Below are 25,763 nucleotides of genomic sequence, written 5' to 3' on the forward strand. Positions count from 1 at the left end.
TACACGTTTTGATTATTAGGAAGTACTCAGAAACTTTATGTTAAAAGCTGTTATTCTGAGATAAAAGGCAATTTCCTCCGAATGAATTGTTGCATGGCAACCTTTCTATGTGTGGCTGGCACAGAGAGCTCAGCAGTCTGAATTAGCATTCGACGGTGGATAAATGCATCCATTCCAGAAGGTGGCAGCAGGTCTATGGGTAGCTGGTGTGGGTCTTGAAGACAGCGGGGTCCATCTTTTGTGCATTCATGGTCTCATTTTAGAGGGCAAGGCTTTGCATTCAACATAGTTGGGTCAGCTCCACTTATCAAATGGCACTAATCAATGGACCTCAAAGGGTTTTGGTGAGAGCCCACAAAAAAAAGAAGTGCTGTAAATGCTACAGACATGGGTGGTTTCATGCTGCAGGCAAACTTAATCACAGAACTGGAAATGGCCTTGGGGAATCATCTAGTCAAAATCCCTTGCTCAGTGCAGGACGCAACACAGCTTCTCTGGAAAGATGTCCAGTGTCTGCTTAAATGCCTCAAAGGAGAGCTCATCGCCTCCCAAGGCAGCCTGCCCCACTGTTACATAGGGTGTAGCAGCAACAAATAACAAATCCAATCCATCTTCCACACGAAAGCCCTTCAGACATTTGAAGGCAGCTCTCTATCAGATCTGCCGCTAATCTTTCCTTCTCCAGGCTAAACAGACATCAGTTCTTTCAACCATTCCCCACGGGACCTGGGTTTCAAGAACCCTTGCTTGGAACCTGGGCTGCACTCCTCTGGGGCGGGGGGACAACAACACACCAGTTTGTCAATGTACTTCTTAAAATAGAAACCTTGGAACTAATGTGCTACAAGGAAGAGATGTGGGGTAGAGAGAGGAGGGATGTCACACGTTGCTGATACTCTGGAGCAGCCTTTTTCAACCTGTGGGTCCCCCAGATGATGTTGAACTACAACTCCCATCATCCCTAGCTATCAAGGCCAGAGCTCAGGGATGATGGGAGTTGTAGTCCAACAACATCTGGAGATCCACAGGTTTAGAACCACTGCATGCTTGCACATGGGCACAAGTCAGTCCAGCAGGCAAAAATATCAAGCCTCCCTCTTTTGCCCGGTCCTGGCTCCTTGGGCAGGACTGCAAACTCATCTTCCAGCTTCCTCCTTCCCTGGGGCTTTTGCAAGGTGCCACGAGGCTAGCATCCCCAACATCCTCTCCTCCTCTGATCTGCTACTGCCCGGGGTAAGCAGTGAGAATACCAATCGCCTTGCCTGCCTTTGTGTACACAATACAAAACATGTCACACTCCTCCCCTCCATAAACCCCTGATCTATTGGGTCTGACCACCCACGTTTGCCAATCACATGAAATAAATAAAAAATACCGGTATATCCCATCCGTCTCTGCCATTTTACAAATATGCACATAAAATATACAACACTTAGTAGAGAACAAAAATGCATTTTGCTCCCCAACGAAGACAAAGCTTAACTGCATTTCCTTATGCTGATCCCAAATTACCCTTTCCACTCATATTTCTCCATTTGTTTTGGTACCTCTCAGGCTCATGGCATCCCATTGTTTTGCACATCAAAGACATTTGGATGGTAAGCTATTTGGGGCAGAGACCCTGAGCTGCATTTGTGGGTCTTTCTTTCTTTTATGCTAGCTTTTCAAAGCGGCAGTGTACACAGGACTTGTGGGAGCAGTCATTGCAGCCACCTCCCTCAAGCGTTCTGAAGGCAGTCCCTGGCAATGGTGGCCTCTGCTCCTACCTTGCGGGAAAGCTCTGCAGGCGGTTGTAGGCCATATGCAAGATCTTCAGGTGCGGGTGGCCCGTTAATAAGGGCACGCATTTATCCGTGAGGTGATTGTTGGTCAAATACAGTTCCTGCAAAATGCTGTGGGTCTCTTCCGAAAGAGTGGCTGGAGGCAGCATTTCCAGTTTGTTGGCAGAAGCGTTCAGGTACCTTAAGCTGAAAAACAAAGTACATGGACATCAAATTCACACTCTTGTCCATTCCGTAATTAATTAAAATATATAATAATAATAATAATAATAATAATAATAATAATAATAATAGGCTGGGTTGCCCCAGCGACTCTTGGCAGCTTCCAGCATATATAAAAACATAGTAAAACATTGAACCTTAAAAACTTTCCCTATACAGGGCTGCCTTCAGATGTTTCATAAATGTTATATAATTACTCATCTCCTTAACATCTGATGGGAGGGCATTCCACTGGGGGTGGGGTCACGGAGCCAATACTGAGAAGGCCCTCGGCCTGGTCCCCTGTAGCTTCACTTCTTGCAGTGTGGGAACTGTCAGAAGGCCCTTGGTGAGGGACCTCAGTGTCCGGGCAGAACCATGAGGGTGAAGATGCTCCTTCAAGTATACAGGGCCAGGGCCGTTCAGGGTTTTAAAGGTCAGCACCAAGACTTTGAACTGTGCTCGGAAACGTACTGGGAGCCAATGTAGGTGTTTCAGGACTGGTGTTGTGTGGTCTCGGCGGCTGCTCCCGGTCACCAGTCTAGCTTCCGTATTAATTGTAGTTTCCGGGTCACCTTCAAAGGTAGCCCCACATAGAGCGCATAGCAGTAGTCCAAGTGAGAGATAACCAGCGCATGTACCACTCTGGCAAGACAGTGCGCAGGCAGGTAAGGTCTCAGCAGGCATACCAGGTGGAGCTGGTAGACAGCCACCCTGGACACGGAATTAACCTGTGACTCCATGGACAGCTATGAGTTCAAAATGACTCCCAGGCTGCACACCTGCTCCTTCAGGGGCACAGCTGCGCCATTCAGGACCAGGGAGTCCCCCCAACCCACCTGCCCCCTGTCCCCCCAAAATAGTACTTCTGTCTTGTCAGGATTCAACTTTAATCCATTAGCCACCATGCATCCTCCAACCACCTCCAGACACTCACACAAAAAGTGGCACATGCGGAGAAGAGAATAAGCATTTGAGCCACCACAGAAATGACAAAGGATGCCCAAATTGGCCAGGAGTTACAGATGAACCCAAAGCACCTAGTTGTTATTATCACCGGGTAGAATTTTCTGTATCAAAAGAATGCACTGTGGCATGGGAAACAGTGAAAGTACCCCACAAGTAGGAGGTAGCATGTGAGGTTTGCACACACATTGCACTACATGAACAAAATGGTTAGAAGAAGAAGAGTTTGGATTTGATATCCTGCTTTATCACTACCCGAAGGAGTGTCAAAGCGGCTAACATTCTCCTTTCCCTTCCTCCCCCACAACAAACACTCTGTGAGGTGAGTGGGGCTGAGAGACTTCAGAGAAGTGTGACTGGCCCAAGGTCACCCAGCAGCTGCATGTGGAGGAGCGGAGACGCGAACCCGGTTACCCAGATTACGAGACTACTGCTCTTAACCACTACACCACAGTGGCTTTCCAGGAAGCCATGGTTACTGTCTGTTTTCCAGCAAACATGCTGGGCAGAGGAGGAATGGTGAAGACCGCCACCCCAACCTGACCCTTCCGGAGAAGAAGACAGTTCAAAATTACAACAGGGGTTTGAGGGAGGTCACAGCTAAGAGGCAAATGAGGGCAAAAGTTGGGAAATAATGGGAGAGGAGGAGGAAGCAGCACCAGGGGACAACAGCTGACAGAAACGCATGAGGAAGAGGGAGAGATGGAGCACTTGGAGCACTCGGGACATTATTCCAAGAGGCTGGATTCCCAAGCCTCTCTCTGTGTGAACATTGAATATAAAAGCAGATGGTAAGGACTTTTCCTTGTCTTATCCTTTCCTGGCAACCTGCCGTGGGGGTTGCTTCCTCTACTGCCTGACAGATGGGTGAGGTATAAGTAAGAAAATTATTATTATTATTATTATTATTATTATTATTATTATTATTATTATTATTTAATAGGACGTCCCCATTTTCATTGGAGAAATAAATGCTGGAGGGTGTGTGCATCTAATCCACAGAATGAAAGCTTGAAAACAAGTGGGCACAGGATTCATTGCAATGGCATAATAATAATAATAATAATAATAATAATAATAATAATATACTGCCCTATACCTATAGGTCTCAGGGCAGTTCACAAGAAGCCCAGGAGACAGAGAAAGATGGTGTTTTAAAGCATTAAGTATAGAAAGTGTCTCTCCCACATCATCCCAAACTTCCTCTCTTATTATTCTAAAACTGACGATTATGCCAGGTTTTTTGTGTTTTTTAAAGCACCGTGATATCACAAGCAGAACTATTCTCACAAATGCCATCCCATTTATTTCAAGTACATAGTTGGGGTTATCTTGGTACAACATACAGATCATTTTTGCTGGGAGCAAGAGCAGTTCCTGCTTGTAGTGAACAGATTCCCTGAGGTATTTCGCGGGCGGTGTGCCAGTTCTGTTTGAATTCCAAGAAAACCGGCTGTAGTGAGAGAGAGTGTGTGTGTGTGTGTGTGTGTGCACGCAAGCACGCTTTAGTTTTAAAATTCTTAGCTGTCATGGCTGCAAGGTTACAAAGACAAACAATTAAATCAAAATTTAAAAGGAAACAGAAACAAATGCAAAATCATTTGTTCTTGCAACAAGCAAGTTTGCTCCCTCACCCCTCCTTCTCCTCCTCTCTGGCCCAAAAGTTCCCCATATTTAAAGAGAACAAGTAGTTTGACAGAAGAATATTGTGGAATAGGTACCGATCTATTTCCACAGGCCTGTCATTCTCCAGGGTGAGGAAGAATTTTGGGCTTTGTGGAAGAGCTTCAGGTTACACAATCTGGGATGACAAAAGAAACTGGCACAGTGTGAATGTTAAGCCCCAAAGTGGGTCATGTGAATCAGCTCAGAGGGGTAACTATACTTCTAAGTGTAGTTTTCATATTCTTTTGAGAAGTGAGGGTAGTCTCTTTCAATGCAATGTCACCTCCGAGACTGCGAGTGGAAACGAAATACTGGCATGGGGGTGAGGGAGGAGGGTCATTGCTGTTTCCCTCAAGCAATTTCGAAGCCGAAATTTTGCTATTATTACCCTGGACTGGTGGGGAAGGGGGGGATGGAGACATTTATTTATTTATTTATTTATTTAGCTAGCACAAGTGAGAGATAGACAAAAGCTGCTCTGGAGGAGAGATGGGAGGCAAGCAAGGCTCAGTGCTGCTTTTACAAATTTGCATTATTTTATGTATCTATAGTTCTACCTATGTCCTACAACACTGGCCATTGGCCAAACATGCACATAGCTGTCAACTTACAGATTTGAAAATAAGGGATCAGCAGCCAAAATAAGGGATCAACAATTACTTTGATAAAATACATATTTTGTTGCGTGCAAATGGCTTTAGATACCTATTAGGTCCATAAATTACCATATAGCATGTATTCCAACACAAAAAAACAGCAACAATTTGTTGTTGACAAAGGACATCTGGACATAGAAAGGGCCCCATTACCTTCTGTAGCTTATTTAAGGGACATCATCAATAAGTGACAGCAGCGGGACATGGCGCTGGGATAAGGGACTGTCCTGCCAAATAAGGGACGCTTGACAGCTATGAACATGCAGGCAAGCTGCAAGATACATTTCCTGTCAGTCAATCAACCAACCAACCAACCAACCAACCAATCAATCCTGGGCCTGGGTGAAGCTGTGGCCAAGCCAAACACTGTTGCCGAATGTTGTTGCCGTCCCACAACATGCCTGACCTGGCGGTAAGCGTCATTACACTACAGATGAAACATGTATAAATGATTCCCCCCCCCCCCAATTTTTTCTTCTTTCTTTATGCTTCCACTGTCCCCTTATTTTTATTCAATGCCCTCCCCCCAATTGCACCCATGGCTACTACCACCCCCTGGATCCACCCCCAAGGGGCAGTATCACCCACTTTGAGAAACACTGATCTAGTCCAGTTCCCTGTAATCCAGCTGTCCCTTGCGGGGATCAAACCTGAAACCCTTGAGGTTATCAGCACCACGCTCTAAGCAACTGAGCCATCCAGGATAGCAGCATTTTGTTCAGAACTTAATTTAAGTCGTGCTCTACAAGCAGAGAGGAAAGAGGGCTTGATGAAACAGTAACCGTTTTCTTATCAGAGAAAGGACAACCACACGAAATCCTGAAATTTATTAATCTGACAATTAATAAATTAAGTATTCTCTCTCCCCCCCCCAGCCTGTTGAAACTTGCCTTCTGCAGCAAAGAAAGGGCCAGACACACAACTGCGACGTCACGTGGACTTCGGCAGAGGGCTTTTGTGTGTGAGAGAGTGTGTTATAAAAGCCTTTCCATTAAAAATAAAATTGTCCAGGAGCTCAAGAGAACCGAAAGTAGGTTAGGTCTACACATTCCAGAGAAGTCATTCTCACAGGGGAAAAACAAGGCTTAATCATCAGGACCATTCATTATTTAGCGAGAGCTGTGAGCCTTCCTAGCAGGGCAGGGGAGGTGGGATTGAAATTTATGAGGTTATGAAAATGGGCAGAAGCCACTTGACTTAATCCTTCCATCTAGTAATCAAAACACATTACACGTCCATTCACAAACAACCGGGGGGAGGGGGGGAGAGAGAACTACCCAACTGTAAAACAAGGCAGAAACAAAAACAGAAACCATAAAAGAGCTGAGAAGCTGCCCTTACATTTGAAGTGACAAGAAATAACACTGGGGAATGAAATGCTATATTTTTCCAATACAAAAACAACAATATAAAACAATAAAACATAAAATATAAATATAAAAATATATAAAAATAACAAATAACTATAAAAAACAACAGAGAGTCACAAATATGCCCGAGAGCACCTCATGATTTAAACCAGGCTTCGTCAACCTCGGCCCTCCAGAGGTTTTTGGCCTACAACTCCCATGATCCTTAGCTAGCAGGACCAGTGGTCAGGGATGATGGGAATTGTAGTCCCAAACCATCTGGAGGGCAGAGGTTGAGGAAGCCTGCTTTAAACAGCAGCTTCCAGGAACCTCACTAGGGCTAGTGTTCTGAAAAGATACTCCAATTCTAAACAATATGCGTCTTTCCCCATGTAACTATTTGGACTGGAGGGCCAACCACTCGCTATCTTGGGTAATTGGGCCAAGATACACTCTTGTATCTAAGGGCAAGAGTACTTGCATGCAGGTTCTTTCACAGCCCTTTCCAGGGGTCGTTCGCAAACACACACACAACCTTAATCTCACGTGAGCGAGAACAGGGCAACCTTGGCTGCTTTCTGGCCTTATTGTGGGAGGGAAGTGTGTTTAGAATAGTGCATGAACCGGGTTCTAGATTAACCAAGAGCCTATGTGTGCACCTCACTTCAGCTTTTACAGTACGAGGGGGAGAATATCCAAAAATGACAGTTGACTTCAAAATCGTGGTGCATAGATCTATAGAACAGTCAAGACCCCAGCTGCTGCCCCTCACATGACAAACCTTTTTAGGCCATGAGGCACAACAGGGAACATGCATGCGTGAATCTGCTCTAAGGAGGATTTATTTTGAAGGTATAAGCCAGGGTTTCCCAAACTTGGGTCTCCAGCTGCTGTTGGACTACAACTCCCATGATCCCTAGCTAGCAGGACCAGTGGTCTGGGATGATGGGAAATGTAGTCTGTAAACAGCTGGAGACCCACGTTTGAAAAACCCTGGTACAGGCAGAAAGAGTCAGTGTCTTCCCTTAGGTTATGTACATCCAAGTGGAAACAGATAGCCTCCAAAACATCCTAGTTTGATTTAGGAAGCTAGCAAAATAATTCTCAAAACAGTATTATGTATCTCCTGTCACAGCAGGCCTACCAGCTTCCAAGACCCAATTCATTCAACAAGGCCATTAGACCATTTCATGGGAATCTGTAAGACACCAGGCCATTGCTTGTGCAGAAAAGCCCCAGCATTCTCGGAGGCAAATCCACTACCTTAAAGAATTCACTCTATGTGCCTGCTATAGACATATACATAACCTCTCTATTTTTATAAAGCTACACAATGTGGGAAGCTTCTGCACAGGGCTGGTCTAGGACCTTTATGTTTAGAAGTGAACCTCGTTGCAGCTGAATGTTTTATGTGTGTGTGCGCGCACACACACACTATGGGCCAATATTTCCAGGCTGCAAATACAAACCACCAAGTACCTACCCTCCCAAATGCAGGTACGCACTGAGTCTGCCGCACACTCACGTACGCACACACTGTTTGATGTCAACTCACCCAAAGGGATGCAAGCGAAAGCTCGAAGTGACAGGCTACACACAAAACATCAAACAAACAGAGGAAGGCGTAGGAGGAATCACGCCGGCTTTTATTTTTAGCCCTTGTAGCCAAGACCAAATAAACGCAAAAGACACTGGAAATGCCCCGGAAATGCCACAGATTTGCACGTTTCCTTTGGCAACTGCTACATTTGCAGTCTTGCAACGATTTAGCTTTACAACCAACTTTGTCCAAGTGAGGAAAGCCTAAGAGATTTAGGACCAGACGCAGATATTAGCGTTTCCAAATTTCTCAATCATGGTGGGGTGATCAGGAGATGTTAAGACCCCACAAAGCCAACAATTTGCTGGAGGATGCCCATTGAGTCTTCCAGTCAAATATACCTACACTAGCTTTCATCAATGCACTCGGTATCTGATCCCTTGATCTGAAAAAAAAAGCGAGCAGCTTAGAGGAGAAGCAGAGTGGAAAGAATAGTAAGAATACGATCGTTATTTTCTAGAAGGAACAACATGAGCAACCGTGAATTGCGAGGATGCAGGTGCAAGGATGAAGGTTAAAGGCACATTTCTGGTAATCCCTACCACCCAGAGGAATTCTCCATTTTCACGGTGCCATCTGCTACCCGCTAACCCAATTGATTATCTGTCGCTCCCCACTGAGTCTAGTTCGGTCAAGTTAAGTTCTCCTTCCTAGCATGGATGATGTCTCTGGCCAAATGACTAAGACCAACCTGAACACATTCAAGTGCCTTCGAGAGTAAGCACTCGGAAGAAAATTACCGTATTTTTTGCTCTATAAGACTCACTTTTTCCCTCCTAAAAAGTAAGGGGAAATGTGTGTGCATCTTATGGAGCGAATGCAGGCTGCGCAGCTATCCCAGAAGCCAGAACAGCAAGAGGGATCGCTGCTTTCACTGCGCAGTGATCCCTCTTGCTGTTCTGGCTTCTGAGATTCAGAATATTTCTTTTCTTGTTTTCCTCCTCCAAAAACTAGGTGCGTCTTGTGGTCTGGTGCGTCTTATAGAGCGAAAAATACGGTATTTATCCATGTTGGGGTGAAGCATCTTAAAGAGGACCACACAAAGATTATGGTTGCCATGGGACTGCGGCTGGGAATGATGGAGATGAACACTAAGACACACTGTCTTAGCGGTGAAACATTTGTGTATGTGTCAAAGATTATTGTGGGCCTTTACGTCTTTAACAGGGTGGGGTGGGGACACCAAAGAACAGGTTCCAAATTGGGAGGCATTTTTAAAAGTCAGACATTAAAACAAGCGACACTAGAGATATATTCCAAGTGACAGACACAGAGAGACATGAAAATTTCATAAGGCAAGAACAGAGGGAGATGTTGCAATTACGCTACCTTGAGTGTAGCCTGTGACAGGCGGCAAGACATTTAGGAGCTATAAATATTGGCCCGATTAAAATCCAACCACCGCCACCACCACCCTCCTTTGCAGCCCCAGTAAAAAGTAGGCTGGAAGATGGAAAAGTTAAGAGAAAAAAGAAACCTGTATGATAAATCCATATGCTCCATACATCCTGCCACTTGGGGCAGGCATTTGTGTGCCATATCAAGTTTGGCCCTGTAGACTGCTGGTTATTTAAACCAAAATCTCCTCTGGTGTATGGACCGTTAATAATGTGCCCACAGGTACTCAGGGGTACATAATGGGTGGGATCCAAAGTCAGCACAGAACGATGCAACGTGGTTGCTGACAGGAGTGAGGCCCTGTTAGCACATATCACCTCTCCTTGCCGATTTGTTAGCGGGCCAAGTTCAATGTGTTACTATTGGTATGGAAACCTTAATAGCTTGGGACCAGTTTGCTTTTGGGGTCAACCTTGCCCCATTTCTGCCCACTTGATCACTCTGAGCTATAGAGCTGGCATTGTTACCACGGGTTCCAGAGTTGTAAGAAATCAATCTTTTAATGTGGCAGCACCTAAGCTTCGGAACTCCCTGCCCACTGACAACAGGGAGGCAACTTCCCGCCATTTGGCATCTGCTTAAAACCTGCTTAGGGACACAGGTGGTGCTGTGGGTTAAACCACAGAGCCTACGACTTGCCGATCAGAAGGTTGGCGGTTCGAATCCCCGCGACGGGGTGAGCTCCTGTTGCTCGGTCCCTGCTCCTGCCAACCTAGCAGTTCAAAAACACGTCAAAGTGCAAGTAGATAAATAGGTACCGCTCCGGTAGGAAGGTAAATGGCGTTCCCCTGTACTGCTCTGGTTCGCCAGAAGCGGCTTAGTCATGCTGGCCACATGACCCGGAAGCTGTACGCCGGCTCCCTCGGCCAATAAAGCGAGATGAGCACCGCAACCCCAGAGTCAGCCACGACTGGACCTAATGGTCAGGGGTCCCTTTATCTTTATTTTTTAAAAACATTTTAGTTTAGGCAAGCCTATCTAGAGACATAGATGTTGGTGGATTTTAATCCTTTTTTAAAAAAATGCAAATTTTAATTACGTTTAAATGTTTTTAGTGATCATTTTATAGCAATCAAGCAGAATGTACATTTTGTTTAATAAATAAATGCTAGGTCAGAGTACACCCTTTGCAATTAATAGACAGGCTATACTACTCCGAGTATAATAGACTAGCCAATACTCAGAGAATTAATAGACTAGCTATACAGTACTACTCTGAGTACAGTGGTACCTCGGTTTTCGGAAGCCTCCATTGCTGAACGGTTCGGTTTTTGAACACTGAAAACCCGGAAGTAAATGCTTTCATTTTTCGAACGCGCCTCAGAAGTCTAACAGCTTCCGCTGTGTATATCTCTTGTTTTTCACAATTTTCTCTACTGAATTGGCAGACCGCCCTTTGCGCCTCGGTTTTCGAACGTTCCGGAAGTGGAACAGTCTTCTGGAACGGATTACCTTCGAAAACCAAGGTACCACTGTATAAGTTAGCTGGTCCCCCAAAACACTGGGCTTGAATATGTGTCCTCTGATCCACAAACACCTGATCTGCCACAAGAAGAAGAAGAGGAGTTTGGATTTGATATCCCGCCTTTCACTCCCTTTAAGGAGTCTCAAAGCGGCTAACATTCTCCTTTCCCTCCCCCCCCCCCACAGCAAACACTGTGAGGTGAGTGGGGCTGAGAGACTTCAGAGAAGTGTTACTAGCCCAAGGTCACCCAGCAGCTGCATGTGGAGGAGCGGGGAAGCGAACCCGGTTCCCCAGATTACGAGTCCACTGCTCTTAACCACTACACCACACTGTTCTTTTCAATCTAGACAAACATTGTAGGTCCCTCCAGTGAGTTGTGCTTTCTTCACATTTCGTTTTTTGCTAACGGAACCATGTACTGCTCTCATTCCAGCATGGTTGGCAAAGAAGAGATTTGAAATCTCAGAAGATGAGTCCCAGTCTCAAAAACCAAGGAGCTGAGGGCTCCTGATGTTCTCTCTCAGATCACTGATAAGGGAGATCATAATTTTCATCAAGTGGCATGAGACTTGCGGATCTCCAGATGACAATATGTAGTCAAAGAGACTGTGTGACCAAAACAAAACCTGAAGATTCCCATGCATGCTTTGAAACCCGGGGTCTGGGGCATGCTGGGAATGGATCATAATCCCTGGACTCCCAGCTTGCTTTTCATCTTTTCAAGGCCATTTGAAGAACCTGAGCTAGGACACAAAAATATCTATTTTTGCTTTTTTGAGAGGAATAGTCTGCTCCCACTTTCAGCAGTCTCCACTCCCTTCACCCCCCCCCAAAAAAGGAAGAAAAAATCCAATGGACGTCCACCCAGTAGCATGAAGCACCTTTGACCAAGATTCCTGGGAGTGTTCAAAAATTAAAAGCCAAACCTGTATCCTCACAGCCAAGGGCAACAGGTCCAAGAATTAAGACACTCCGCAAGAAACAAAACTTAAAATGTACTGACCCTAGGGAGAACAAGTGCTGGTATTCCGAACACACTCTGTTGCAACGCATGATCGGTGGAAACTTTCAAGTTTAACTTCAAGGAAGGAAAACTCGTTCTCTCTTGAAGAAAACCAGCCAATATATTTCATTTAAAAAAAAAAAAAAAACAGCTAGTACACCCCCTTCTAAACCTTGGAACCACAAGAAGAATTTCAATTTGAATGGATTAGAAAGAGCATCTGCTCCCTTCACAGATGGCTCTCAGATCGAAAGGAAAGGTAACCTTATGTAGAATCAGAAGACTGGTCACTCTGGAGCGCCATTATTTTAGGGCTGGAAGCTATGACTTCAGAAAATGGGGTGGGGAGAGGGGGAAAAAGAAGGAAGCGGTAAGCTCATCAACTAATTATGTGACCAAGACACATTGAGAACGCCAAACAGCTTGGAAATTCTCATCTCCTCAACACTTGAGAAATTTGCAATAGGATTTCAACTGAATGGGCAGTCACACAAAATTTGCTGGATTGTAAATAGAGGCAGAGAGGAGATACCGAAAGAAGGTAGGGGAGGCCACACGAACGCACACACCGCTTTTGCTTTCTGCTTACCTGTCAGCTTTCAACAGCAAATTAGATGGCAGCTCTGTAAGCAGGTTGTGTTGCACGTCCAAGACCTCGACATGTGTCCGTTCGATCCTCTCTGGTAGCCTGGCTAATTGATTGTGTCCTGCGAGCAACTTCCGCAAGCTGATATTGCAAAATAACCTGGGGGTGGGGGTGGAGAAAGGAACAAACAGTAAATGATACAATACCAATACATGTGGTATAGTCCTCTCAGGGCCTCTTCATGGACCAGAAGCCTAGGCACAGAATCCACTTTCTGGTTAAACTAACCACGGTGTGTCATAACACTCGAACAAGAAATGGTTAGTTTAAACTATGGTTTCCTGAAACACAATGGCCTGGTTCAGATGTAACATTAAACCATGGTTTGGCATTACAGAAAGCAGCCTCAGGCCTGAACAATTCCCCCTCCTCTCCCTTCCTTGCAACAACGCCAGAAGTGAGAGAAAGCATTTGCTTTGTCATTGTGTCTGAACTAGGCCAAATGTGGCTAGTTTAAACTATTGTTTCTTGAAATAATTCAAAACCTTAGTTATTGATCTGAGTTTGTTCTGAAACTTAAAAACAGTTTAGGCACACCCGTCAGGATATAATACTGTAGTCAAGAGAGCTAGGCTTTGGCTCTCTTCTGAACATACTCTGTGAGGAAACCATAGTTTGTGGCTGTGTGATGTGTGAAACACTTCTCATACACAACCCCTGAGCAGCGCCATTGTTTGAAAGTGCTGTTTGGTCAAAGTCTCTTTCTTTGTGGGGGGGGGGGACCACCCAAGGAGAATCAGTTCCTAAAATATTGCTCATCCAATATTTCCCCTCAACCAAAAATGACTCAACATCTTCTCATATTCTTCCTCTCGTCTTCCAAATTCTTCCCCTCCCCTCCTTTCCTCCCCCTTTTTAATACTAGACTAACGTAAAGCTTCCTTCCAGTTCTACAGGGAATGAAATTTATCTAATCCGCTTTACTGTCTTGAGCTTTTTACATGCTAGGGGTGGCCAACCGTTCTGTTTCCACATAGAGAAGGGGGAGGGAGATAAAGAGAGAGATGCTTTATAAGACACATTAATGGGCAATGTGGTTTCTGAAAAGCCAATTGAACTAAACAAATTTAAAGCTGGAAATCGAAACCACACCATGAATCTGCATTTTTTAAAGTTCTCAAGCTCTGATTTTGAATCAGGTGGTCTTTTGAGGGGTGGGGAGGGATATATCTTGCTGAAGATGGGAGATTATTCTCGTCTGCCACCTGCCTTGTTCTCCCTGTGGCTGCATCTGTACGTTTTAATCAGAAGGCGCCCATGCCCCATGGTTGACCCTTCTTTCAATCAAAGATTCTCAAATTACTCAGCACTGCAGATGCCTCCTCCACCCGTTTACGTATTAGAAAAGACACACACACACACACACACCCCAAGCCCTCCTCCCCACCAAAACCCATGCCTTTTCGCTTTTCTCCCTTACAAATCGAATCCACCCACTGTCATCATTAGGCCACAAACTACAGGTCACCGGGGCCATCGTGCCAAAGCAATCAATAAAAGACATTGTTTTCCCTTGGTGGATGCTGTCAGATAATCTGTGCAAGTGCCATCATTCGCAGTTATCTCAGGATGACGACTGGGCTGCATTGCACAGCTGAGGACGTAAGTCAACAACCTCCACTTCACTTGTTAAAGACAGCACCCGAGTAGGTGTGGTTGCTAAGTTTGTTGCTCCCTCTCACTTTCTCTTGGTAGCGTGCCCAATCTAGCACTGAAACAAACGTTTGTGCGCTTTCCCTTTTAATGAACTGTTGGGAATTTGCTGGAGCTTAACTTGAAGGAGGGGGTTCTCTCTCTTGCCTGCAGAGTTGTCAACAGCATAAACTTTAGTCATTTGGGGGGGGGGATGGCAGGCATCAAAACTATAGGAGCCTGTTGTTAAGCTATAGAGAAGACAGCTTTATGAATCAGCTCTTTATGGAGCAAGGGGACAAGGCTGCTGCTATGCTCATTCCTGCAATTCAAGACCTTCATCAATAAAGTATATAAAAATCAAGAAGCCTTGTTTAACGCTCGCAGGAGGCATTAAAAAAAGATGACTATGACTGCACCCCAAAGTGTGCATAACTTCGCTCTTACACCTTTGTGCTTTGTAGATTTGTGCAGAGGGACTACAGTTCATTGGAAGAAGACACACTTCCCATGAAGAACTTTTCGGGTTCAATCTCTGGCCTTCCTAGCAGATGATGAGGAAGACCTCTCCTGCCTGAGACCCTGGAGCTGCTGCCCATCGGAGGATACGTGGGCAAGATGGGCCAGTGGCCGGCCTTCTGCATAAGGCTGCTTCACATGCTGAGATGAAAATAGTATCTGCTATTCTAGTAAGCATAAATTATTCAGAACTGCCCAAGCACCCACACACTAATGCTTAGTCAACTCTGCATGTATTCTACATTTTTTCCCTCTTTTACAATCATTGTGCGAATGAACCAAGAGCATAGTACTCAACTCACTACTCCAAGTTTATTTTGCTTGGTTAACAAGGACAGCTCTTACCCCTTAGAAAAAGTCTTGGAAGCATGTGAGCAATACCTGGTGAAAACTCGGAAGCCCAGGGAAGTGGAAGCAGTTAGTGTTCTTTTTTTGACCAACAGAAACATAACAAATTGCATAAACTATGCCAGCCTTCCCTAAGCTAGTCACTGGACTCCTAGCTCCAAACATCATCACCATTATTTATTAGATTTGTAAACATTCCTGGCCACTGGTCATGCTGATGGGAGCTGGACTTTGACAGCATCTGGAAGTCACCAGTTTGGGGAAGCCGGGTCTAAGCAAATGTATGCAGAGATGCTGGGCCAGCTATAAAATAAAAATGGTCCCTGAACTTTAAAACTGTGGTTTTAGATCATTCAAAGTCCTTCAAGCAACTGCTGTCATAACAAAAACCACCAAAGAGTGCAAAATGTTCTTACACACTGGAAACCTAACCAAGATAACATTAGCTGCACTCCTTAGTGATTATAAGTGATAATCCAAAACATTTAAACAATACCATACCCCCCCACAAGGCCTTTAACCTAATTCTTCCCATCTTGCCTTTTTCAGCCTTGAATCCACATTTTCCTCTCCAAAAAACCATTTTTTCCTCATATCTACTTTTTCAACGTGTTTACACACGAAGCGCTTTGGTACTAAATCCTCTGTGTGGTGACTAGCTGTCTTTATCGCTCCATCTGCCATCCAATCCTTTTTTAAAAACATTGTTAGGTGTTAGAGCTGGGCGATATCTGGTTTTCAGCTCTGTGGCTAAACATCGTCATTAAACTGATATATCACAATGTCTGAAATAAAGATGGAGCTATGCAGAGACACTGGCTGGCTTCACTGTTTTCCCCACGGTATGATTTTTGCATAGCACGCACACACACATTTTGATTCACAATCTATTGCCTGCTTATAAACTATGAAACTGATGTCACAATATGGACTTCAAACAGGTTTGATGATATTACCGCTATATTGCCCAGGCCTATTAGGTGTTTGTTTGTTTGTTGGAGGTGAGGCAGAGATTCTGTTTACGCCATATAGCCACAGGGCAGGTTCCTAGGAAACTGCCTCATACCAGGTGAGACTATTTGCTCATCTAGTTCAGTTGTGTCGAAACCAAATAGCAGTGGATTTCATGGCTTTCAATCCCTCCTAGCCCTACCAGAAGATTATGCAGATCCTCTACCATTAAGCCATGGTCCCTTATTCCATTCACACCCTTGAGATTCGAAACGTTTTTGACTACTGAGAAGAACAACTTTAACATTTATTGAAGAAGCCAGGCATCATGATGCTGAACATCATTAGAAGGTCTGTCTACAAATTAAAGGAGTTGGGTGTTTTGTTTTTGTCCAGATTAAAGAGGAGGAGGAGGAGGAGGAGGAGGAGGAGAAGAAGAAGAAGAAGAGAGGCTGTGTTGCAGCTTACAACACAATGGCACCCTGTGAGGTTGAAAAACATCAAACAGAAGGCAAAAACAAAATACCCGTCCATCTGTAACCGAAACAAGCTAAACACTGACTCCGCAATTGTTTCTGAATTGTGCGTCCTGTTCCTACTTGTGTAACTATGTCTGCAAGACTCACCGGGCAGGCAGTTCACATATTTGATTGTGGCCCAGATCCAGAACTTCCAGCTTCCTGCTATCGCAGACCCATTCAGGGAGGCTCTCAAGGTGGTTTCTGCACAAGGGAGGCAACAAACGAACAGGTTAAGAAGCATGGAAAAACTAGCATATGTGTTTTAAACCAGGATAGGCAATGCAATGAAATGTTTGGGGCTGCAAATGCAACTTGCCCAACACTGGACCAGACACAATCACCTGTTGTTTCAACCCAGCCACTCATCTTGGAATGGAATTCACCGCACAAATCAAGGTTTCCACAAGTCTACGGCCATACTACCCTGAACACGCCCGATCTCGTCTGATCTCGGAAGCTAAGCAGGGTCAGGCCTGGCTAGTACTTGGATGGGAGACCACAATTCTCAACCCACAACCTGCAAAATGATGCCATGCAGTTCAACAACAAGAGCTTATTGTTGACCATGAGCACCACAGGTGCATCTAACAGCAACATGCGGCAATAGTGCTTTGCTTTGCTTGGGAGCAGGGAGCAAAAGCAAATGAACGCTGTAGAAAATGCTAATAGCAACTGGAACGGTAGCAATGTGCTTCCTTTCAAAAGTGTAGCTTTTCTTATACGCTCGCCTATGTTTCCATTGAATATATTTAGGATTAGCCAGTGCAGATTTTTGAATGCTCATTAAATTCAGTGCAGCCAACTGGAGGCAGCCAGATGTTGCTGGACTCCAACAACCAGCAGGTCCAGCAGTCAGCATGGTCAACGGTCAGGGATGATGTGAACTGCAATCTAACAACCTCTGGAGGGTCCTACATCGACTAGTCCTGCACTTATAGATCAATCTTGTCTTCAAAGATTTTTTACAGCACAAAGAGCGTGTGTACCAAAATTCCAAACCACTCTGCACAGAAACTTCCAAGATGGCATTTTCACAGGAACTAGAGTTTAGACAAAGGAAACAGGGGCAGTGGCCATTCAACCAGATTCAGGAGAACTCCCAAGAACCGTATTCCTTCATTACCAATATTTACTCTACAAATGAAAGTTTGTGCCCACAAATACATCCTGCTGTATGTATCCCTTTTTCTTTGGTGGGTTTTAAATAAGGCAACAGAGCAGGATGTTTAGCTGTTTTCTTATTCAGCCCAGGGGAAGTTTACACAAAATGCTGGCTTGCAGCTCTGTCCTGTTCTGTCCTTTACACTATCAACAGTGCTTTGCTTATAGTGAACTGAGTACATTTCCAGTAGAATTCTAGCTTCAAAAATAAGGGGATTTTTTTTAAAGGCTTTACTCGTCCCTAACACATTTTTAACCTGAAAGTATTTGCAGGAAGACAAATAGTACATCATTCACATTTTGGGGTTGTGCAATAAATGCCACGTTAATCAAAGATATGAGAAAAGAAAGTGAATATATAATCTTGTTATGAAAACAAGCTGTCAACATAGCTAGCCTCAGATATTGGGAAGTCAAATATTCCTCATTACGATGACTTGTGGAAAGAACGGTGGGGGGGGAGGACACACTGATTTTTCTAATAAATTACTTATCCATGCGCACATACTGATGAGATTCTGGCACGCAAATACATTGACTCATGCACTTGTATGCTTCAAGTCACTGGCAGCACCCTCAGGCAACACCCTTGTCTCTTTGGTGCTCTTGTTTAGACAAAACAGTCACTTTGCTCTTTAGGACAACTCAAGGTCTGGTGCTCTTTTTAAAACAAAAAAACAAAACAAACCACCCACAACAATGCTCAAAAACGCAAATGACCTCCCCTGCTTAGAATAATGTTGTTTTAATCCTAGTGTGCAGGCTCTTGCAGGCATCAGAAACAGCATCGCATGCATGGAATCGGAAAACTTTTCTCTTTTTAAATCTAGCTGTGTTGGTGTAAGTGCCCTCAGTGAATGTTCTGTAGGTTGGAAGGGAGACAGAGGTTCCAAGCAAAACCAAAGCACATGAGTACGCAATGGGAGTGAATCTTCCGGTCCCTGCAGATTTGTTTTAACAACCCTAGGGTCATACATTATTGTTTGTAAGGGGATTCCCCTCAGTGCTACAGATTAATCCAGGCATAGGCAAACTCGGCCCTCCAGATGTTTTTTGGGACTACAACTCCCATCATCCCTAGCTAACAGGACCAGTGGTCAGGGATGTTGGGAATTGTAGTCCCAAAACCTCTGGAGGGCCGGGTTTGCCTATGCCTGGATTAAGCACTGTGATTCGAGGGAGAGTTGACATATAAGCCAAGGCCTTTAAGATAGGGCTATTTTACTAGTGCGCTTAAAGATTTGCTCTGCAGTGTAATTTGAAAAATAACCCAGGTCCAATGCTGCAGTGTGTCTGAAACACACTCACAAACTTGCCAGATGTATTTGGCTGTGTCTTTTAAAACCCAGAAAACACTCTTCAGATGATGATGATGATTTAAATCACCAGATCTCAGAATGAACATATTGATTTGTAGAAGTCATCTTCACAACGAGGAATAAATGGAGTCTGGGCATTCCAAAGCACATTTTGACAGATCCAATTAAAATAAATAACATTTTAATTTTAAGTGAATAAAATTCTAGCATGTGCTAGAGGGGGAGGGAGGGGGGGTGCGGAGGGAGATTTCCTTGTTCCAATCTCTCTGAGGGTTGACGCAGACAGAAAATTAACCGAAGCCTTATTTCAACTTAGGCTAGTAACCGTTACATGTAATGCCAAACTACAGTAGAAGATGGAAGCAGGGAGGAGAGAATAAGTAAGGAAAGCTCATGCAAACTAATGGATCAATCCTAAACAGTAACCCCGGCTACTTGTGTGTCTCTACAAGCCCTCTTAGCAAGGCTACAGTAATTTTTGTTTCAGCCATGCTGGCACTGTATTTTCAAAAAGGTATATTAGGGCTTACCTAGAAACATCCATGTACGTCAGATAGTTCGGAACTGGATACACATCAAGGTGAACGAGTTCTGTGAAAGGAACACAATTAATATATACCAGAAACAAAGAAAAATTAGGATTGAAAATAATGTACTACTTCCCAGGTTTGTTGTTTCCCCATCATGCAAGTTGCACATCGCACACTGTAAGGAATATTTAATATGGCTTGAAGGGATCTTCAATAGACTTAGTACAGTGGTACCTTGGTACTCAAACTCAATCCGTTCCGGGAGTCCATTCGACTCCTGAAACCATTCAAAAACCAGGGCGCGGGGAAATGTAAAGAAACTGAAGGTACATTCTTTCACCTTTGGTGGACATGCCCAAGGATTAAGGGTTTCTGGGAGATGATCTATAATGAAATGAAAAAGGTATTTAAATATACCTTCCTGAAGAAACCAGAGGCCTTTCTCCTGGGCATAGTCGGCCAATTGGTGCTAAAGAAGGATAGAACTTTATGTATGCTACAGCAGCAGCAAGAATACTCATCGCAAAGCATTGGAAGACACAAGATCTACCCACCTTGGAAGAATGGCAGATGCAAGTAATGGACTATATGGAAATGGCAGAAATGACTGGCAGAATCCGAGATCAGGGAGAAGAGTTGGTGGAAGAAGATTGGAGGAAATTTAAAACTTATTTACAGAAACATTGTAAAATTTTTGAATGTTGATGACATTGAAATGAAATGAAGGGGTTCTAGTAATAAGGTAAAATAAAAATATGTAAAAATGGATTGATATTAGATGAAAATTTGAAGTTATAATATGTGAGGAAAAATAATTAAGGATAAACCAACAGGAATATGAATTTGCTGAATCAATTTTTAAATGGAATACAAAAAAGGGAGGTGTGAGGAAGTCAGGAAAATAAGTTAATGATAAGTGAGAAAACAAAAAGAAGGATTTTTATCTTTTTTATTATTTTTTCTATGTTAAATGTTTGCTTTTTTTTTACCTCTGTATTTCTGTGTTTTGTATTTTTCTTGTGTTTTTCTTATTTATTGTCTTATAACTTTTTCATTGTTAAAATTTAATAAAATATCATTTAAAAAAAACAAAAACCAAGGCGCGGCTTCAGATTGCCTGCAGGAGCTTCCTGCACTGAAGCAGAAGCTGCATCGGACATTCAGCTTCTGAAAAATGTTCGCAAACCGGAACACTTACTTCCGGGTTTGCGGCGTTCAGGAGCCGATTTGTTCGGGAGCCAAGCCGTTCGAGTACCAAGGTACCACTGTACACCGGTGGTTTCTTCCATTTCTCCTTAGCTTCCAACAGACATAGTTCTCTGTTATTTAGGAAAGTTTTCCTACTGCTGCTGCTTCCTCAAATGCAGTCTCAAATCAGTTCTGTGATTTGAACTGCAAGTCCAGTAGGTTACAAAATCTGAGAGCCCAAGGAATATTTTTATCCCCAGGACTAAGACATTCTTAAGGTTTGATTCGTGTGTTTGTGATGCACCACTTCAGACTGCCAGGAGGCAGGGAGAGAAATTCACGATTGTGGAATTCACCACACACACACACACACACACACACACCACACCATCCACACAGAGAAACATCCACAAACAATAGCTAAAGCCTCTTCCCAACGTCTAGTATTCTGCAGGGAGGAATTTTTCACTTTTCATGGTATAGAGCAGCATTCAATCACCGACCGACCCCGTCTGCAGCAATACAACCCAGACATAGGTTTATCTCCTGGGCGAGAACTAGGCTTCTGGTAAATCAATGATTCCTCACCCAATCATTTCCCAAGGCTATTCTTCACACAGCACCACCAGCAGCACTTCATTGCACTGCCTTTCGTTTGTAGACAAGAAGTCTATCCTAACACCCTCTTGACCTTACATTAAATCCTTCAACTCGTGATTAACAGACATATCCATTTTTATGCACAGAACTAACAAAGCCTAATCCTACAATTGCAACGTTCATCAGTCCAGGTCTCCATTGAAACAATGGTTTGGCAATGCTTGGATTTTGCTGCCAATTTCTGAAACCCATGCCACTGCTCAACTATAAGGTTATGCACAGGGAAATTTAGGGTGGTCTTTTCTCTCTTTTTTTAATCAAAAAGGGCTAATAGGTTACACGACATATCAATCACCATGAACTTAGGGCCTATCTGCAGTCCAGAGGTGGGAGACGGCAGAAGAAAGAATGAGAGCTACTGCTGCCTGTTCGTAACTCACTGAGCTCAGCTGCCTACTTCAATCAATTCTTCAGTGCTTCCAGCAGAGAGAGAAGACCTCAAGGTCCTATGCTCAGCAGAAACAGCTTTATGCAAAAGACAGTTGTGCAAATCCACTTTATTTGCATAATTTATACAAGTGGAATTTTTTTGGCCGGAGGGTTGTTCTCGCTGCAGAAAATGCTTAGCCCACTCTGAAAACCAGAGCAAGGGACAACAGGCTTTCCTGTTACATGGGTCATGATTAAGTCCAAAGGAAACTAAAAAAAGAAATGATACAACAAAGAGGCATGTGGCACCTTAAAAACTAACAAATGTTAATATGGCATAAGCATTCGTCAAACACATGGGGTGTGAACCTCAGTTTTCAGGCAGAGTGTGTCTATATATGCACATACAAGTGCACACAGGTGTTAAGGGGAGAGGAATGTTAACGGCTGGAGATAAATGGCAACGGGATGTGAAAATATAGCCTGTGACAGAACTTAAATGCATGCTAAATGGTCCTTCCCAGCAGCAGCAGTTGGTGGCAACACAACCATCACAGAATTGTTGAGTAAATTAACACCAATGTAAAAGGTAAAGGTAAAGGGACCATTAGGTCCAGTCGTGGCCGACTCTGGGGTTGCGGCGCTCATCTCGCTTTATTGGCCGAGGGAGCTGGCGTACAGCTTCCGGGTCATGTGGCCAGCATGACTAAGCCACTTCTGGCGAACCAGAGCAGCGCATGGAAACGCCGTTTACCTTCCCGCCTGAGCGGTACCTATTTATCTACTTGCACTTTGACATGCTTTCGAACTGCTAGGTTGGCAGGAGCAAGGACCGAGCAACGGGAGCTTACCCCGTCGCGGGGATTCAAACCGCCAACCTTCTGATCGGCAAGTCCTAGGCTCTGTGGTTTAACCCACAGCACCACCCGCATCCCTAAAATGCACAGTATGAATGCATTATTATTCATTTCTGACACTGTCATGGTGGTCCTCTAAATGGTTTGCATCGTGCTTGTGCGCTAGGGGCTGGATGAATCCTGAACCTAAACACAGCATGCAAATCCACTATAAGACGAGCAGACCAGAAAACACCTAGTCCTTGCCTGAACTGCCTTCAAAGCGAACTTACCATTTGAAGTGGCGTAAAGAGCTTTAAGCAAATATCCGCTGATTTTGAGGCTGACCAGCTGGTTTCTTTCACAGTGCAGTATTTCAACGTTGTTGAAGATGGTGGCGTCAAGTTCGCCTAGTTTATTGTCCCGAAGATCGAGCTGGGTGACGTGATGTAGGAAATCAGCGCCGTCCGCCACCAACCTCCTAATGACATTTAACCTGGAGCAAGAGAGGGAGGGGGAAAAAATATGCTGTTGATGGGCGTATGTCAGCAAGAGGTTGGAATGCCGACGTTTTGGCTCTAAAACTATCATTTTCTCAGTGTCCCAAGCAAAAATGAAATACAAGCCCAAAATCTGGTGCTCAAATGGGCCCTGTTTTTATGAAAAGCTCAGTGACTTACATGGAGGTCCCCAATGGTCTCCCTTCCAATGTTTAGTTCTAAGTAATGCTACATCTTCAAGCACTCCCCAGGTCACACACTAGACCCGTCTGCTGAAAATCTTGGAACCCACCACGATAGGTTGTGAGGCAAACAGCATAAACTGCTCCCAAGTATCTGTCCCTCATTTCGCTGGGGCATTAGAGGATGCTGAGAGATAGCTCCGTTGGTAGAGCACGAGACTCTTAGTTTCAGGGTCAAGGGTTTGAGCCCCACGGTGGGTGAAAGATTCCTGTATTGCAAGGAGTTGGAATAAATGATCCTTGTGGGCCCTTCCAACTCTGCAGTTCCATAAACTGGCAGGTTGCATTTTTATCACCATTTTCGAAGTTTTGCTACTGGAGATTGTGCCTATGCAAAAGGAAGCTTGATACTGCTCTGATTAGTTCTGAAATGGTTGCAGCCAAAGTGGGCTCCCGTTCAACTTAACCATATGCATCCTTCTTGTAATCAGGACGTATGCTGAATAATCCCAGCCAATGAAAACATGCATTTTCCAAAGTGCAGCGAACATCAACATTCACATATGAACGTCAACAATCCCAGATCACTTTACCACTGTCAACATTAATTGATGGCATATGACTGACAAAAAGGGAGATATACATCAGTGTATGCTGACAACTCTTACTTTGAGTGGATGTTAGTACTTGGTGCATTTCTGAGATTTTGCTTATACACAAAATTCTTCCAGGATTGCAGATGTTCAAATGGGAATGCGACATTCCCCAAACTTAGGACGTCCACTATAATATGTGAATACCTTCATAGACTAAAGCACTGCTTTGAATTCCTCGGAGGATAAAAAAGTGGGGAAGAGGGGTTTCTAAACATGAAGCTCTGCACATATTCCAAGTTCTCCATTTGGGAAAGGCATTATAATAAAAGTTTACATCCCACCCAAATCCCAACACTTGACAATGGTGATGTGATCCAATAGGTCAGTATTTTATATTTGGGGTGGGTCACCCAAACCCATACATGCCCATATTATAAATCATGGCAGGTCGAGACAACTTGTCCTGCCCAGTCCTTGACTTGCTGCAGAAACAAAGGTGATCTATAAAAAGCAGCCACCTGTACAATTTCATTGCACTCTGAAGAGTTCAGTTTTATTTTCAGTGCTGAGCTGACAAGATCGATTAAATCACACAATCAGTAGAATGCTTTGGGGTGCAATGAAAGCTCTGGAAGGACCAGGACTGCACTTCTTTCTTTTTCTAAGTGCTCTCATCCCTAGATTACACCATATGCCATCTTCTAGCATGCATAAGTTAACTCCTCAACCTGCTCTAACTCCTTAACCCATTAAAACACAGGCATCTCCCTGCAGCTGTATTTGGAATTATCAGGCAATGGCCACAACCTATGAGCATTTAAAGAATTTTGTATGATATGTACATTGTTTTAAATGTTGTATTTTTTAAATTTAAAAAAATTCTATTCCATTTGGATGGAGCGGAGAGAAGAGAAGGCCCCACCCATCAGCAGATGTCATTGGTGACATCAGTTGATGGGTAAAGGGGCATGGTTTAGGGAAAATGGCCTCATGGGCCAAACCAGACCTTTTGGCAGGCCAAAACTGGCCCACAGGTCCTATCCTCAAGGTAAGGGATTGAATCCCTCACGTACAAGGTCAACAGTATTTGCATGAAGACGAGTAATTATTTCTGGTTGGTTAAAACAGTCTATTTCTCAATTTTGTAGGCTAATGTAATAATATGACAACTAAACACTTCCAAACCTGCATTTACTGTAGAGGAAGTCACTCTTAATTTGATTGCTTGCGTGAAAAAAGAAGCAGAGATATTTAACAAACATCACCCCTAGCACTGAATGCCCTTGCTCGCAAGTTCAGCATCTGCATATGAAATTTGTGACCAGTCATAGCCAGTATCTTGAAACGATGCGGACAGCCATCTTCACTCTTGAGCTTCACCCGTTCTCTCACAAGGTTACGTACCTTAGATCTACATGTTTGATGTGTGGCATTCTGTTCAGCGCCTGCAAGCAGAGCGTTTCCATGCAGTTTCCAGACATACAGAGTTTGTCCATGGCAGGCAGCTTCTCTAACACCTCGGGAATGCCGCTGAACTCGTTGAAAGAAAGACCCAGGTAGTTAAGCTGGGGCATCCTTTCCAACTCAGCAGGAAGGCTCTGGAGGAAGTTCCCATCCAACAAGAAGGTCTGTAAGCTATTGAAGAGAAGAGGGGGTTGTCAAAAGCAACATTAAAAAAAAAACCCAAAACAACTCTTTATAAACATGTATTGCAGCAACTC

The 25,763-nt window shown here is 44.0% G+C and overlaps 1 protein-coding gene across 4 annotated transcripts in view; it reads right to left on the reverse strand.

Moving 5' to 3' along the window:
- The window catches only part of PHLPP1 (PH domain and leucine rich repeat protein phosphatase 1), a 164,031-nt gene that overhangs the window by 25,245 nt on the left and 113,023 nt on the right, over positions 1 to 25,763 (reverse strand). For all 4 annotated transcript variants that reach the window (XR_014159122.1, XR_014159123.1, XR_014159124.1 and 1 more), the window contains exons 6-11: positions 25,447 to 25,677; positions 23,058 to 23,260; positions 19,712 to 19,772; positions 16,807 to 16,902; positions 12,674 to 12,829; positions 1,767 to 1,967 (exon numbers count right to left, since the gene is read on the reverse strand). Coding sequence is in view for 1 of the 4 variants with exons in the window: in XM_081872961.1 (XP_081729087.1) it covers positions 1,767 to 1,967; positions 12,674 to 12,829; positions 16,807 to 16,902; positions 19,712 to 19,772; positions 23,058 to 23,260; positions 25,447 to 25,677 (948 nt within the window). In the remaining 3 variants the exon portion in view is untranslated. The remainder of the gene's footprint in view (positions 1 to 1,766; positions 1,968 to 12,673; positions 12,830 to 16,806; positions 16,903 to 19,711; positions 19,773 to 23,057; positions 23,261 to 25,446; positions 25,678 to 25,763) is intronic.

Source organism: Podarcis erhardii, assembly GCF_964252035.2.
Source record: "Podarcis erhardii genome assembly, chromosome: 8".
NCBI classification, from domain to species: Eukaryota; Metazoa; Chordata; class Lepidosauria; order Squamata; family Lacertidae; genus Podarcis; species Podarcis erhardii.